The 15,074-nt window shown below is 31.1% G+C and overlaps 1 protein-coding gene across 1 annotated transcript in view; it reads left to right on the plus strand.

Annotated features, from left to right (window-relative positions):
* The first annotated feature begins 2,670 nt into the window (after positions 1 to 2,670).
* Positions 2,671 to 15,074, plus strand: part of LOC124532922 (probable G-protein coupled receptor 158) — a 213,419-nt gene continuing 201,015 nt past the window's right edge. The window contains exon 1 of the mRNA XM_047108051.1: positions 2,671 to 2,880. Within this exon, the coding sequence (XP_046964007.1) occupies positions 2,691 to 2,880 (190 nt within the window). The 5' untranslated portion in view covers positions 2,671 to 2,690. The remainder of the gene's footprint in view (positions 2,881 to 15,074) is intronic.

Genomic DNA, 15,074 nt, shown 5'->3' on the forward strand with positions numbered 1-15,074 from the left:
ACTGGCTCATTCACCCTTCAATTCAGAATATTGTGTTCTGGTTCATACTAAGTATTGCTGCGTAGTGTAGGCAATCTAACCAGAAAGCAAAAAGGCAAATAAAAATTATTTATATATAGGTATTTTTGACATGAGTCAAAAAACCTAGCCTCGCTTCGCAGCCAAAAAATGTATTTTAATTATAGCGACAAATGTGATCCAGTTTTTTAAAAAGTGGTCATTGTATTCCAGTGTCTTTTAAAAAATCTAAAGTTAAGAGTAATATTTTGATAAAAGCAGTTTGTAGTAATTTTTATTCATTACAAGAGACAGCTACATTATCCAGACTTTTTTAGTTTAGACTCAAGCGTAGTAAATCCACATTTAGTAAATTTAACCGATTAAAAAAATATATGGCTTCTCTAAAGGTTGTTAACTCTGTCATTTATCAAACGATTTGGGAAAATCTCTTTTCATTGGTTTTTTTCTTTATATTATATACTTTTGGCTTAGTCTTATTTATTTGAAGAAAACATACTACATCTAAAACCAAATAAGAGATGATTTTTATGGACTCCAATTTTATATACAATTCATTTTTGCTGACTATTATTTCGTAACAGCCCGTAAATTTCCCACTGCCAGGAAAGGCCTCCTCTTCCGTTAAAGAGAGGGTTTGGAACATATTCCACCACGCTGTTCAAATGCGGGTTGGTGGAATGCACATGTGGCAGAATTTCGATGAAATTAGACACATGCAGGTTTCCTCACGATGTTTTCCTTCACCGCCGAGCACGAGATGAATTATAAACACAAATTAAGCACATATATATAGTGGTGCTTGCCTGGATTTGAACTCGCGATCATCGGTTAAGATGCACGCGTTCTAACCACTGGGCCATCTCAGCTCAATTATTCACTATTATTTGATCTACCTATATATATTTTGTTCAACAACATTCAATCAACATTAATTTATTACATTTAAGTAAAGCATTAAAGACCCAGTAGTTACATCACGTGAATTTTAAGAAAGGCTTGAAACGAATAATAAAATTATTTACAAAACAAAAGCATTTGTTTTTATTTGCGGCAAAGGAAAAGTGTCATGCACATCTTGGGTGAACATCTGGCATATTCATATTTAAAAATTAGCCTTGAGGTCGTTTTGTGAGATAAATTTCAAGCATTCTTCTCAAAAAACAGGAGAGCAAGGGCAAATTAAGTGCAGATGATTAGTTAACATTTATTATATATTTAAATCATATATATTTAACTTTTAAAAGGTTGACTAATATTAGTTCGCCGCTGCATACACTTTGAATAAATTAAAATATAACTTTCATAGAAGGCATAAAACTTGCAAGAAAAAATATATAAATTTACCTGAAAAACTTTGTATCTCAAATATTGTAAAAGACTAATTACTGAATTCCTTACCTGCTCTTCTCGATGGATAATAATTAAATTTCTGTATTCCGGTTTCAAGCAAGAATGAGCTTGTGTTTCACACAATGGTAGGGCCGGATTTAGGGCAGGGCATCCAGGGCTACAAGTCGGAACTACAAGGCTGTCCCCCACACTAGAAATTTATAAAACAAACAAAATTCAGTTCTGACGAGAAAATACAATTTAATCTATTACATACATGTATTCTCGTATGTGATTATAGTGAATGGAACATTATGAACAAAAAGAGTGATATTTCTTTAAGAACTTTCGTACAAAACTTACAAAAAATAAATCCTCTAGTAAGGAGGTCTACAGAAAAAATAACCTATCTTAGTATAACACTTATATTACGTGTATGTATATCTTTATATCTCCAATGTTGGAAAAGAGTAAGTATTGACTTTAGTCTTGTTACTAATACTACTTTCAATTTTGGATTAATATTTTAATAAAAATAAATAATATATAAAAATATTCAAATATTTACCAAAAAATTAAACATTACATACGAAAACTCTATATTAGGTTCTACGAATTAATACGTAATTCAATATTTACATTTAGAATACATCCTGCATACTACAAATATCGTCGTAAACCAAGTAAATTACTTTATTTTATCTAAACAAACGTTTATTTAATACAGTTTTTTGTTTATTATGTAATTCTGAATACAAATGGACTGTATTATATGGTATCTGGACACAAAGTTAATTATTTACTACTCTATTTTAAGCTCTATGTAATTATTTGTTTATATTATAGGCAATGCAATATTCAATTTATGCCACATATAACGTTAAGTTATTAATTATTCTTATGAAATTTCATCAATATGTTTCTGTATTGGTTTTATACCGGTTATCGCTACACCATTGTGTATTTTGATAAAGGAATACAAAACAATAACGGTAATAAAACGTACGTTTAACGCACGTTCATAATACAATACGATCAGTAATTGTTTTTTGATGGAAATTATTGATACTAATCTGTGCTTACGGTTCAACGATTTTAGATACTCATCCGTTTACACGCTTATATTACGCCGGTGATTACAAACGGCTGTATTAAATGTCTACGAAATTGTGTAAGACATATTTATGAACGTAATATCTCAAAAGAAAAACATGACGAATTATAAAATTTAATTTGAATTTCGAATAATCAAGACGGGAAAAATAAGTCGGGGTAAACTTCGGGCGCTTTTGCCGTCAGTAGTAGTCGGGCGTTGGAGCCGTTCGCACGTGTTATTTACGATGCGGACACTAATATTCATATACTTCGCGTCTTTAGTGCACTGTGAATTTAAAAGTGATGTGAAACATTTAAGACATGCTCGAACTTTGATCAGGCATGGGAGGTCCAGGGTTCATTTCACGCGGCTACACACGAGGGCAAGAGATCTGGTCGCTCAGGTCATAGAAGCGGAAACCAGCAGCGAATTAGGTAAAATATTTTGAAATTTCGTTTAACGAAAATAAATTACTTCGGCTATTCATAAACTTTCTCATTTTCAAAGTAATTTTAAGAGCAAATTTTCCTCAACACGACAAAGCCTTATCTAAGAGAAGATAAATTGTCTCATAAAAAGTGGGTAGGTGTAAATAATTATACTATTTTGAAATTTTTGTGCTGTCTTGAAAAGTGTTAGAATTAATTTTTCCTGTCGCAAAGAATTACCATTTTAAAAAGTACTATACTTAAAATTCTAAATGTTAAAGATATTACACATTAAGTTAATAGCGATAATATTAATATAATTTTTCTAACGTATATTTATTTTAGTAAAATGAATTTGTTCAATTTGAATTAAAGTTGCAATATACTAGAGCAATTGTTATGATTTTTAAATAATACCTTATACACACAGATATTTAAAATAATTATATAAAACCTTTTTTGTAACTAAGTATTATTTGACGAAGTCATCAATACCTAATGGATCAGTGTAATGGTTCCGTTCATCAGATAAGGACTTTTGTTTTAGCCAAACCGATACCGGAAATGGAACAATAACAAAACGTAATTCGTCCCGAAATATTTTAATGTAAATACTCAAGGAAGCGTAGAATGTTTAAGATGAATTTCGTTGTATCTTATTTCAAGCAGCTAAGTGTAGACTTACTTACTACAAATATAATAATAAATATGTATAATTTTTTAATTCCTACCGTTTTATAAACTTCGATTGTTTGATGCTTTATTCTTAACCAATATCGAAGTGCACATTTACAGTGTTTGCTTGTGATTTCAAAATAGACTACAAATTTATATAGATAATATGCATTCTAAAGTTTCTACGGTGCCTAATATATCTTATGAAATTAATCCATTCATACTTATATCTTTAGAAAGTAGGAAACAAATTGTCACTTTTCGAATCTTGAGTACCGATATCTCGAAAAGAAGGCAAGTTGTCGAAAAATAACATTATCACTTGCGCATCCGAATTTTAAGATTTCTCAGATATATATTAATGATTACTATTTAGTTGAGATTTATAACTTTTATTAACCTCTTTTCGCGTTATTCGAAGATATTTTTCAAATGATAGCATTTAATTTTTTTTATGATTTTACAATAGAATCAAATAATACATTTGAATCGTCTTTGTTGCTACATTTAGAAAATAGTACAATGATGTTTGCATGCAAAATGGTTATTATACGAATTTAGGGTAACACGATATCTTCTAGTTGAAATAGCTTCACCAAAAAATTTAACTTCTTAGAAAATAAATGGGTACATCTTTCAAGCCGGTCGCAGTTCAAATCAATGAAAAAATATACGGCCTTATTAAAAATGTGAGGCCGTCACAGATTACTCAGCGAGCTGGAAATATGGGTTTTGGTTTCTGATAAATGATAATTGGTCTATTCAATAAAATTTTAAAATGACTGACTGTAAAACAGCGCATAAAATTCTACAAAAAATCGGTTGGTCTAACTAGATAAAATTTTGTAGTGAATTTTCTTTTTGAAAGTAGGTGAGTGCAAAGAAAGATTTCTGAAAAAATCGTCTTCTACGAAGGTTATATGGGGAAGAGGTTTTTTATCGAAAATTGCATAATATTGGTTATGTTTATAAGTGATTAAATTTTGTATTGAAGTTTGCCTTTATTTCAAAGTTTGAAATATATAAATCAGTGATTTTTCCTTATAATTTACTCACTTAAAGTTAAGTTTCATACTTAATTTAAGAGGGTAAATTAAGCCGACGTATTATAATATTATATAAAATATACGTATATCAAATGGTTTTTTTATGTTCTCATTTTGGAATTATTTTTTTATAAAAAAGTTAAAGTTTTGTAAGTCTAATAAACTTCATTAACATGTACAAAAATTTCAAATTATTGTACATATTAATGAAGTATAGTATAGTATACGCTACATGCTCATAAACTCTTTTCCAATCACACGAGGAGAAAAGCCAACGAAACAAAAATTGACATCGAATTGACACCTTATCAAAAATTTGAATTTTATTATTAAAGTTATTAATTTTGGAATATTTACCATGTTTTTAATTTTTATTCGGTGGAAATATTCCGAAATTAATAACTTTAATAATAAAAATAACCATGTTTATTTTAAATTTTGAATTTTCTCACGTTTTCGCTTATAACTTTTTAAATTTTAAGTTTATATGCTTATCACGAACTGACAGTAGTGTTGTGTGAGTGCTATGAGAAACTGTGTAGCCTAAAGCTAACGCTTGTTTATCTTCATTCTTCAATTATAATTCGAACAGCAGTGCGATTCTGTAAAAATTCTAATAAAGACCTTTGTATCTCACTTATGAAACGTTGACTAATGACTCGTAATGATATGCAACTTTGATACGTGTATCGCAAAAAAAAATATAATTCGTATACTCGATGATCTAGAGCCGAGGTGGCCCAGCCCTTAGCCCAGCAGTGGGAAATTTTGGAGCTGTTATTGTTGGTGTATACTCGATCAATATCTCTATTATATGTGTTATACCTACTTAAAACGCACCAACAGATGTTACAAATCTAAAATAAATTTTATTTTATTTTATTATTGTTACAAATATTTGAAATAGAATCATAAAATAAAATATATTTTTTAATACAATAAAACTAAACAGTCCACAAGATTAAATTAAATTTAGTATCATCCAAAAATAAAGTTACCATCGATTCGAAGTGCATATTTCGAATTGTTATAAACAGTTGTAAATTTCAAGTTACGCTTGCCTAAATTAATTAAGCTTATGAAAAAATTAATGGTACATTTCCGAACGATTCGCAATGTTGACAAACGGATAAAGCCGCTGTATTTTTCGTTTATAATAACCAATAAGCTATAAATAACTTGGCGTCTTAGGGGTAGCGTATTTTTTCACTTGAGGGATGATTTAATGGGCGTTCATTTCAAGAGGTTCCAGCGTTATATAAAAATATTGATTAAAATGTTTTTATTTTAAGCAATGTTATCACAAAAGTATATTTATATTATATAAATGTTTCTTTTTTTATATCTGATTTTAGTCCGATAATTGTCAGTATATGTGGTTATACGTGAACACTATCAAAACCGCTTGAAAGTTTAATTATTACGTAATACTAAAATTTATTATATAAATAAGATTAGATTCGTGTATAGAAATTGTACCTTTGTAGTGATTGCATTAACTTAATTTTATTATTACTTAACATACATTAATTATTTAACATTTTATGTGGTATTTCTTTAGTGTTCTATTTTCGAAATCGATAGTATCAGGCCAAAAATTATGTAGTTGTTTATATTTGCTAAACAAAACTAACATTTAAAATACAGTCAAGTAGACTCTTACATTCATTTTCAAATCACTGGTAAGGCGTTAAATAGTTTCTAAAGGTTTCTTTATTATAAACAACAGAACGCAGTATCGTTGTGTTCCGGTTTGAAGGGTGAGTGAGCCAGTGTAACTACAGGCACAAGAGACATATCATCTTAGTTCCCAAGGTTGGTGGCGCATTGACGATGTAGGGAATAGTTAATATTTCTTCCAGCGTCATTGTCTATGGGTGATGGTGACCATTCACCATCAGGTAGCCCATATGCTCGTCGATCATAAAAAAAAACAAAGCAAAAATAAATTTAAAAAAATAGTATTTGCAGCGGATTCGGAAATAGGCCACATAATATAGTCTAATCTTAAAATCACCAATGCGCTACCAATTAGTATCTAAAATGTTATATCCTTTATGCTTGTAGTTTTATTAGCCCATTTACCCTTCAAACCTGAACAAAACAACATTAACTATTACCCAGACAGACACAAACCTCAACCACCAAGTAAAGAAAGGTGAAGTGCAAAGAATAATTAAGGTGTTAAAAATAAACTAATCGATGTACCACTGTAAATAAAATATAAATCGTTTAAAATAAAACAAGACATTAGTATTGAGTATTGTCATAGAATATCTTGTATTTAAAACGAGATATTTATTATGTCTTTTATTTTAATTTGGTGGAGACTAGCCTCGTGAACAAGCTATTCATAGATAATATCGAGTTCCACCAAATGAAAATAAAAAACATTTTAAAAATACCGTGTTAAATATTTGTAGTAATAAAAATAACCATGTTACCTCAGCGAAAGCAATCCGTTTCGAATTAATAAAAAGAAATATGAATATTTTGAAATTTTACAAATTATTCTAACATCTACATTGTATTATGTTCGTGCCTTTATAAATGAAACAAATGTAATAATTGTTAATATGTAATAAAGCATCTGTAAGCGAAGTCTCTTATCCAATGTTACTCGTCGTTTGATTCTCGCTTGAAACAAATATTTATTTAGGTCTGGGATCTTATCCTTGTAGATGTAATATCTTTAAAGGCGGAACTCTTGATTGTTATCCCATATGTATGTTAATTTCATTTCATTCCAACGAGGAGATAGATTGAATTTAACGTTTATTGATTCACTAATAAACAATCAATTACAGCAAATAAAAATTATTCGAAGTAAAACTAGTTATAACCAGTTCAATCTGGATTAGAACAATTTTTACCGAATCCGTTTCGTTATTACAAGAGTTATTGTATTACACAGAAGTAATGAACAGTGGATAAATGTTTCTCTTACTCTTATGTTAAATGGCCGAGCCACATATTTTGACTAAAGTATAGAGTTTGCTAAGTTAGGCCTTGTAGAGTTAGGGCGTGTAGAATTAGAAGCTTGGCTCTACATTTGTAATTTGGTCTCGTTTTGGCAACATTTTACATGAAAGTGTCTATGTTGGGATTTTCTATATCGCTAACCGTCAATGTTATTTATTGCTATGTTCTTTTTTTATATTGGGAGAGTTAACCAGTATTGTTTATTAACAAGACGCATAATTAAAATATTGTTCCAATACTGGATAGTTTAGTTCCATAAAAAGTGAGATCTGAAAATGTCGAACGACTGGGGTAAGGGGTCTTTTTCCGTTGAGGACAAGGTTGGAAGCTAATTCTACAACGCTCACCTCAATGCGCATTGGTTACACATGGGTGGATTAAATACACATACAGGTTTCTTCGCGACATTTTACTTCACTGAAGACAATGAGGGGAAATATAAAAAAGCGGATGGAAATTCAGTGGTGCTTGCGTGGGTTTGAAACCTACAATCATAGGTTAAGATGCAAGCATTAACCTCTGGGTGTCAATAAACAACACACTGGCCCTATGGATACATAAATCTTTTCTTTTTTTCAAATGTCATACTGAATAATAACGTCGCGAATTGTGGAGAGATTAACGATTTTAACGTAATAAAAAACAGTTGAGCGGAAATGGTCATTATTTTACTCGGAACCATTGTCTACAAGCAACGGTAACGTAACGTTTTAAAATTGAAAACGTGATCGAGGTACCGCTCATTCAAGAAGTAACCCTTTTACAAGTAACTTGCATCATCATTTTACTAGAAAAAACCTACCAGATACTATTTACTGGCAACTAGTAATCTATACATTTTTGTATTATGCGATATTACGTATCTTTTAAGGGGTTGGCTGTCATGAGATAGGTAAAAAGAGTAGCCTATGTCTTTTCATAGAGTTCAAGGTTGCTTCACAACAAATTTTATCAAAGGTTCATTGGTTTGGTTGTAAAAGAGCAACAGGCAGATTTACTTTTACATTTATAATATTAGTATAGATTTTTTTTTCAAAATTATATACATTTTGAAATATTTTAACCAACATAGTTAAAAATATTTGCGATTTTAGAAATGTAAACCTGGCCCCAGGGAAACTGTATTGGTTTGAAAAATTAGAGACTTGGTGTTAAATAAATTTGCCTATAATATTCTTTAATCATTAATACAATGGTGGTCAGTGCTTTTTAAATTATCTTTGTAACTTATAAATAAAATAAATAAAATGAACAAAATTAAAATGATCAGCATACGATAACCTCTGTGGTCGAGGTGTGTGCACCAGTTTTCATGGGTACGCCACTCCGAGGTTCCGGGTTCGATACCGCATTTCTACTTTGAAAAAGTGAATTAGTTTTCTATGTTGTCTTGAATCTGGTTATGTAGTACCGTCGTTACTCCTGATTTTCTGATAACACAAGTGCTTTAGCTATTTACATCGGGATCAGAGTAACGTATGTGATGTTGTCCAATATTTATTTATTTAAAATAATATTTAAGCTCCTAAATATATTTATTACTCTAGGAAGCTTGCGGCTTCACTCGCCGTTCACGGGTTCTAAGGTTAGTTATAAAAGAATCATAATAATCATACTCGTATATTCTTTGTTAGGGTTCAATTTTGTTCCTTGAAATCTAATCACATCTGATTGAGGCATAGACTTGAAAGAGTAATAGATAAATGTTTTCGCATTTATATTGATGTAGATTTAAAACGACTGACGATCGTGTCGATTGACAAAGATGTAATACTCCACTTGAATTGAAATCTGTCTGCGGAAAATGAACTAGCCCTCAACGAAAGAGATCAGACGATATTCGTTTTTCATTATGTTTTTTTTTTCTTTGATACACAGCCTAAGCATTTCGATTGAGATGCGAGAACAAAAGAGCAATTCTAAGAGAGACTCAGGAAATAATCAGCTTAATTTAAAATGCTGTTGATCGATCTTACAGTTAAGATATTTTTAAACGATTGATGAATTGACAACAATTACGTACAGCCAGTATTGTTTGCTTAAATGGATTACATGAATGGAAATTGTGACTTTGTGAATATTTTTAAGATTTATATTTCGAACGAATTCGTCATTTATTTGGAAAGGTATTTTTATGATAAAGTTTTACAATTACTTTAAGATTATTCGATTAATAAATTAAAATCTCATTGATGAATTAACATTTTTAAAAGAACATTTGAATCGTAATATTTCACCATTAAAGTAACTGGTGCTTTAACATTATGATTTAATGACTTTGATTTTTAATTTTAAGTGACGTCAATGCGTATTTATATAAAAACGAAATTGTAGAAAATATTAAACGTTTATAGTAACAACCTGTAAATTTCCCGCTGCTGGGCTACGGCCTTCTCCCCCTTTGATGAGAAGGTTTGGAGCATATTCCACCACGCTGTTCCAATGCAAGTTAGTGTTACCACAGTTGTGGTTGAATTTCAATGAAAGTAGTCACATACAGGTTTCCTTGCGATGTTTTCACCGCCAAGCACGAGATGAATTATAAACACAAATTAAGCATACGGAAATTCAGTTACACTTGGATAGATTTGAACCCACAGCTATCGGTATATATGCACGCGTTCTAACAACTTGCCGTCTAAGCTCTTCCACGTTTATATTATTATTAATATTCAATTATTAGTTGAGAGAAATACATCATTAAATTGGACTTAAAACTAATAATTGCTAAGAGGTTCTATGAAGAGAACTCATACGTCACGTTCTCAACAATGTCCTCGAAACTTCATTATAATGTTCACTGTAATTAAATGCTATGAATTTAAGAAGCACGTGTATTCATGCTTCTCAAAATATGTATTTGTTAAGTAACAGTCTTATTGTTTGGATGCATTAGACGTATTCAGTAATAATTTCCCAATACTAAAAGACATTGTAAAGTATATTATATCTATGATTCAATGACTAATTCAATTACTAAGTATTCACAGTATGAACGCGCAAGAGATACATATTTGTCGCAGAACCGATAATCGTTGGGGAAGACGTGTTCTAGAGTGGAGATCGCGTTCCGGTAAACGTAGCGTAGGACGTCCTCGGGCACGGTGGAGTGATGATTTACGCAAGACGGCTGACAGGAGCTGGATGCGAGTAGCCCAAGAACGATCACAGTGGCCTGCAATTGGAGAGGCCTATGTTGCCAGCAGTTGAAGAATATGGGCTCTTGATCATGATGATGATGATGACGTGAGAGATTAGTGGACTGTATAATGTTGAATGAAAAGGGAGATCATTCACTTTCAAATCCGGGTTCTTGGTCTAGAAGACACTTTCTTCTTGGGAGCGCTCTCTTGATCTTCACACACTTGAAGAACATACGCTAAGGGATAGGTGATGTTATTGTAGGGCAGGAAAAGGATAAAGTTCGTTACACTAGCAAACTTTAAACGTGAGCAGCTTCAAGCAGGCACTAATTAATTTTTATATTTATAATTCATCCTATACAGAGGTAAACACTATGATAAGACTCACAAGTGTCAAATTTCAAAGTAATACTGCAAAATATATGTATATCTGCCAACCTGCATTGGAGCAGCTTAGTGGAATAAGTTCCAAACGTTATAAAAAGGGAGAGGAGACCTTAGTCCAAAAGTGGGGCATTGATGGTTATTTACTTTACTAATAACTATAATACAAAAGGAAAAATAGAAATAGTATTCTATATAAATTATGACTTATTATAGACTCTAGAAAAATAATTACTTAGCTTCTAAGCAAACGTCACGCCTTTGCCAATGTTGCATACAATATTATGGCATTTTACATTATGGATTGGATTTACATAAGCTATCGTATGACATAATATTCAAAATTATGAAAACTGTATCAAATTTGATACTTTAAAAAGGTCTTAAGTCACATCTTCCAAAATTTATTATTTATAATTATTATATCCAGTATTTACGATAGATATTAAGCGTATAAAATACCCTACTTTACAGCATTTACTTAACATATCTTGAAAACCCCGAACCCTGATAGATCCGAATCTTTATATGTTTTTCAAATAACAAATTTGATTAAAAGAATACTCGTACTACATTTCCAAGGTAAAATCTCTCAAATAAATAGTTACTCTATTAAATAGTTACTTTTATTTCATCAGCTTAGTAAATGGTGATTTCTTTATAGATAACTTTTCTTTATTTGATAAGTAACGCAGTGTGCGTACAGGCACATAGTAATGCACACCGAATAAAACAGCTTAAGTTAATTGATGTTAAACAAAACGCATCCATATTTGTACGTCGGCATTCTAAATAAACAAAAACTTTTTCCCCGTCAATACACTTTAAACGATTAATCTGACTAATCCCTATGAGTAAGAATCAAAGAAAAACATAGTGGTCGACAAATATTATGCAACATTTGAGGTTTGATTTGAAAAAAACTGCTTTTATTTTATTTCTTACATGACAGTTTACTCAAGATTTAATATAGTGAAATATTAAATTTACAATATATTAAGGGAAGGGATTGTAATTATTTCGTTTTTATAAAAAGCTTATCGACTAATTATAGCATTACTACAATATTTTTACGAGCTTATCTTGGGATCAATTCTATTCGAAAATATCACACCCTTTCAGAATTAAAACGTATTTATTTTATAAGTTTCCTTACGCTATTTCACGCAATGCCCGCTATGATTGACTTATAACATATAATAAATACTCTCAGATGTTCAACTTACGTTTGGTTTACTCTTTTGAATTATATACATACACCAACGTATATATTTGGGTTTAATAATGAGGTCAGTGTAATAATACTTTTTATATTGTGAATATTGATTGAATCTACTTTCGTTTTACGATCTATAGCGACATTATAATTAATCTGCTGAAATTAAGATTCTAAAGCTTATTCATTAGATATTTTATCCATGTTTAATGTTATATTATAAAACACATATGAAACCAGAAAAAAATAATTATTAAAGCTAAAACACTCGAAAATATTAAAAAGTTGTCAAATATAATTTAATTTCAATGAGTTTCACACAGTTACGTTCCGTTCAGTGAAATTACACTAAACAGTTTTTATTCCTAATAACCATCCATCCATTATATTTAAATTGTAAAAAAGCTTTAAATTATAAAGTGAGGTCTCAAAAAATTACTAGCTATTCAATTAATATACATTTGGACTAGGTGCGCTCTTAAGCTAAGCTTACAAGCTCACGTGTGTGGCTGTAGCCTTACATTCCGCCTCGCTTGATTCACGCACTACCTAAGGTTTCCATGTCGTATCGGTTCGGTAAAACCGCCAGCGAAGGCTGGTTCGACAAAGTGATTAGGCGAGGCAGAAAATGTCTAAGACATTGTTGTGGATCTTCGGATATCAAGGTGGTGCGGGTGAAACTTCAAATTTTGACGAGATGTCCGAAGGTTAATTTCAGCAGCCGGGATTAATCCGAACAATTCCTCGGAACATTCCCCTTGAAAATTCGATAGAACTTTATAATCTGACAAGATATATCACAAATCACTGTAAGTACTTTTTGCTAGCCTATTGTATACCTAATTATATGAAACGTGATTTCGCTGTCAACTAACGTCTGGGCGAAATGGATCGTGTAATGATATCTTTGTTTTTTTTCCTTTGATACTTTATCAGTCTTATTGTCCTTCTATTAGCGAATCAGATTCCATTATTTTTATTACGTAGATAAATTATTAAGAATAAAAAAATATGTATTCAGGAAAGACATGTATCATACAAGGTTAAAAGTACCTACGAGAAAAACTAAAAGAAAATATTTAGAGCAAAGAAAACAAAGGAAGTATAATATGATACAGATATAAATGCAATCTTATTATTCATGTGTATGCATTTGATGTGTCTTGAAAAAGTGTAACATTAAGCTTTTGTATGCTTGTGTATGTTGAGTTAGACCGTATTTAGACTGTCATTGATACAATTTGTGACTGAAGGTTTTACGAGCAGAAAATTAATTAATTAATGTTACTTTAATTTACACATTAATATTATACTCAAATTTTAATTATAATCCTGTCTGGTAATAAAATGATGCAGGAACACAAAAAAAACAACAATTCAAATTAAAAGTACACCAAGGCATGGACAACATAACCTTGGAGGAAAATGTGTTAATTTTTTTTATGAACAAATAATTTGAAAATTTACTTAAATTTATTAACAATAAGCCCATCAAACTTCTTCCGCTTAAAAGTAGTTAGCGTAACGTCTTATTTTGTATATAAGCCCTTCCCCTAATCGGATTTAACGTGAGAAGTTAAACATCTGCCCGTTGTTCTTTACTTAAAGGGATCAACATGAGCCGTAGTTTTAATCGACAATCTCGAGGTTTACGTACGTCCGATGAATACGTGATGACAATGTTAGTGTTACAATAAGTGCGTATGTGTGGGTAAACGTTCGAATACAGTATCAAAAACAATGAAGATTTATTTATAGTACGACACAACTTAGATGTAGCATCGGGAATATTCGTAAAACCGATAACATCCGAATCAAGTACGCTATCCCAAATTATCAACATTTATTTCTTATTTGAATATGATCGTTACACAAACGTTATAACTTATAATATCATATGACCTTCATCAATTTGACGGATTTCTCGGGTTATACTGACGCGAGAATCTATAGCGACGAATATCGTCGAATGGCGCGATGCAATTAAGAAGCGTGGTGGAATATGACCCAATCCTTCTCCTCAAAGGGAGAAAAGGCTTTAGCCTAGCTGTGGGAAATTGACGAGCTGTTGTTGAGCATGGATGTTAGCAATTTTCACGCTCTTACCCGAAAAGTTCGTAAATCCGTTCCTCGTACGCGGCCGACAATCTATCCAAACAGCCTTAACTCTTACAGACATGTCAGATTCCTCACTTTCATAATCCGTTGGTTTCACGTTTAAACTGTCTAGTAGCTATGAAATGCCGTCCTATGCAAGCTAGAACTATAACAACAAAGATATAGAGAGTGTAATTGTGTTTCGCATACATATTCTATCTAAGTCATGTTATGAAATTCTGTATGATTTTTATTTGTGATAAATATCAGTAAATTATTTAATATTGTCTTTGTTTTATGTTTTGTCAATTGTAAATGTGTTATATGTGTCAGTAGTGCAATGATACGGACTGTCTCATTATGCAAATAGAGATTCAATCCTGATCCCTTGAACTATTATCGTCTTTATTCCTACGAACGTTAACCTTTAATGATCGGATTAAAAGGAATATTAGTAATTCGTTAAAATGGAGCTGTACGAAAATTCTTTAAAGAAAATTATATGTTTTTTTTTTATATTTTGTGCGTGTAATATCGACGGAATGTCGATATTTGTTAACAGCATTTCTGCGTTTTAACGGCTGGATTCCATCCTTTTAAAACTTACGCTTTAAAAGCGGAAAAAGTTGAAGTATTTGAGCGTTCTATAAATTGTTT

Source organism: Vanessa cardui, chromosome 1 (assembly GCF_905220365.1).
Source record: "Vanessa cardui chromosome 1, ilVanCard2.1, whole genome shotgun sequence".
Classification (NCBI taxonomy): domain Eukaryota; kingdom Metazoa; phylum Arthropoda; class Insecta; order Lepidoptera; family Nymphalidae; genus Vanessa; species Vanessa cardui.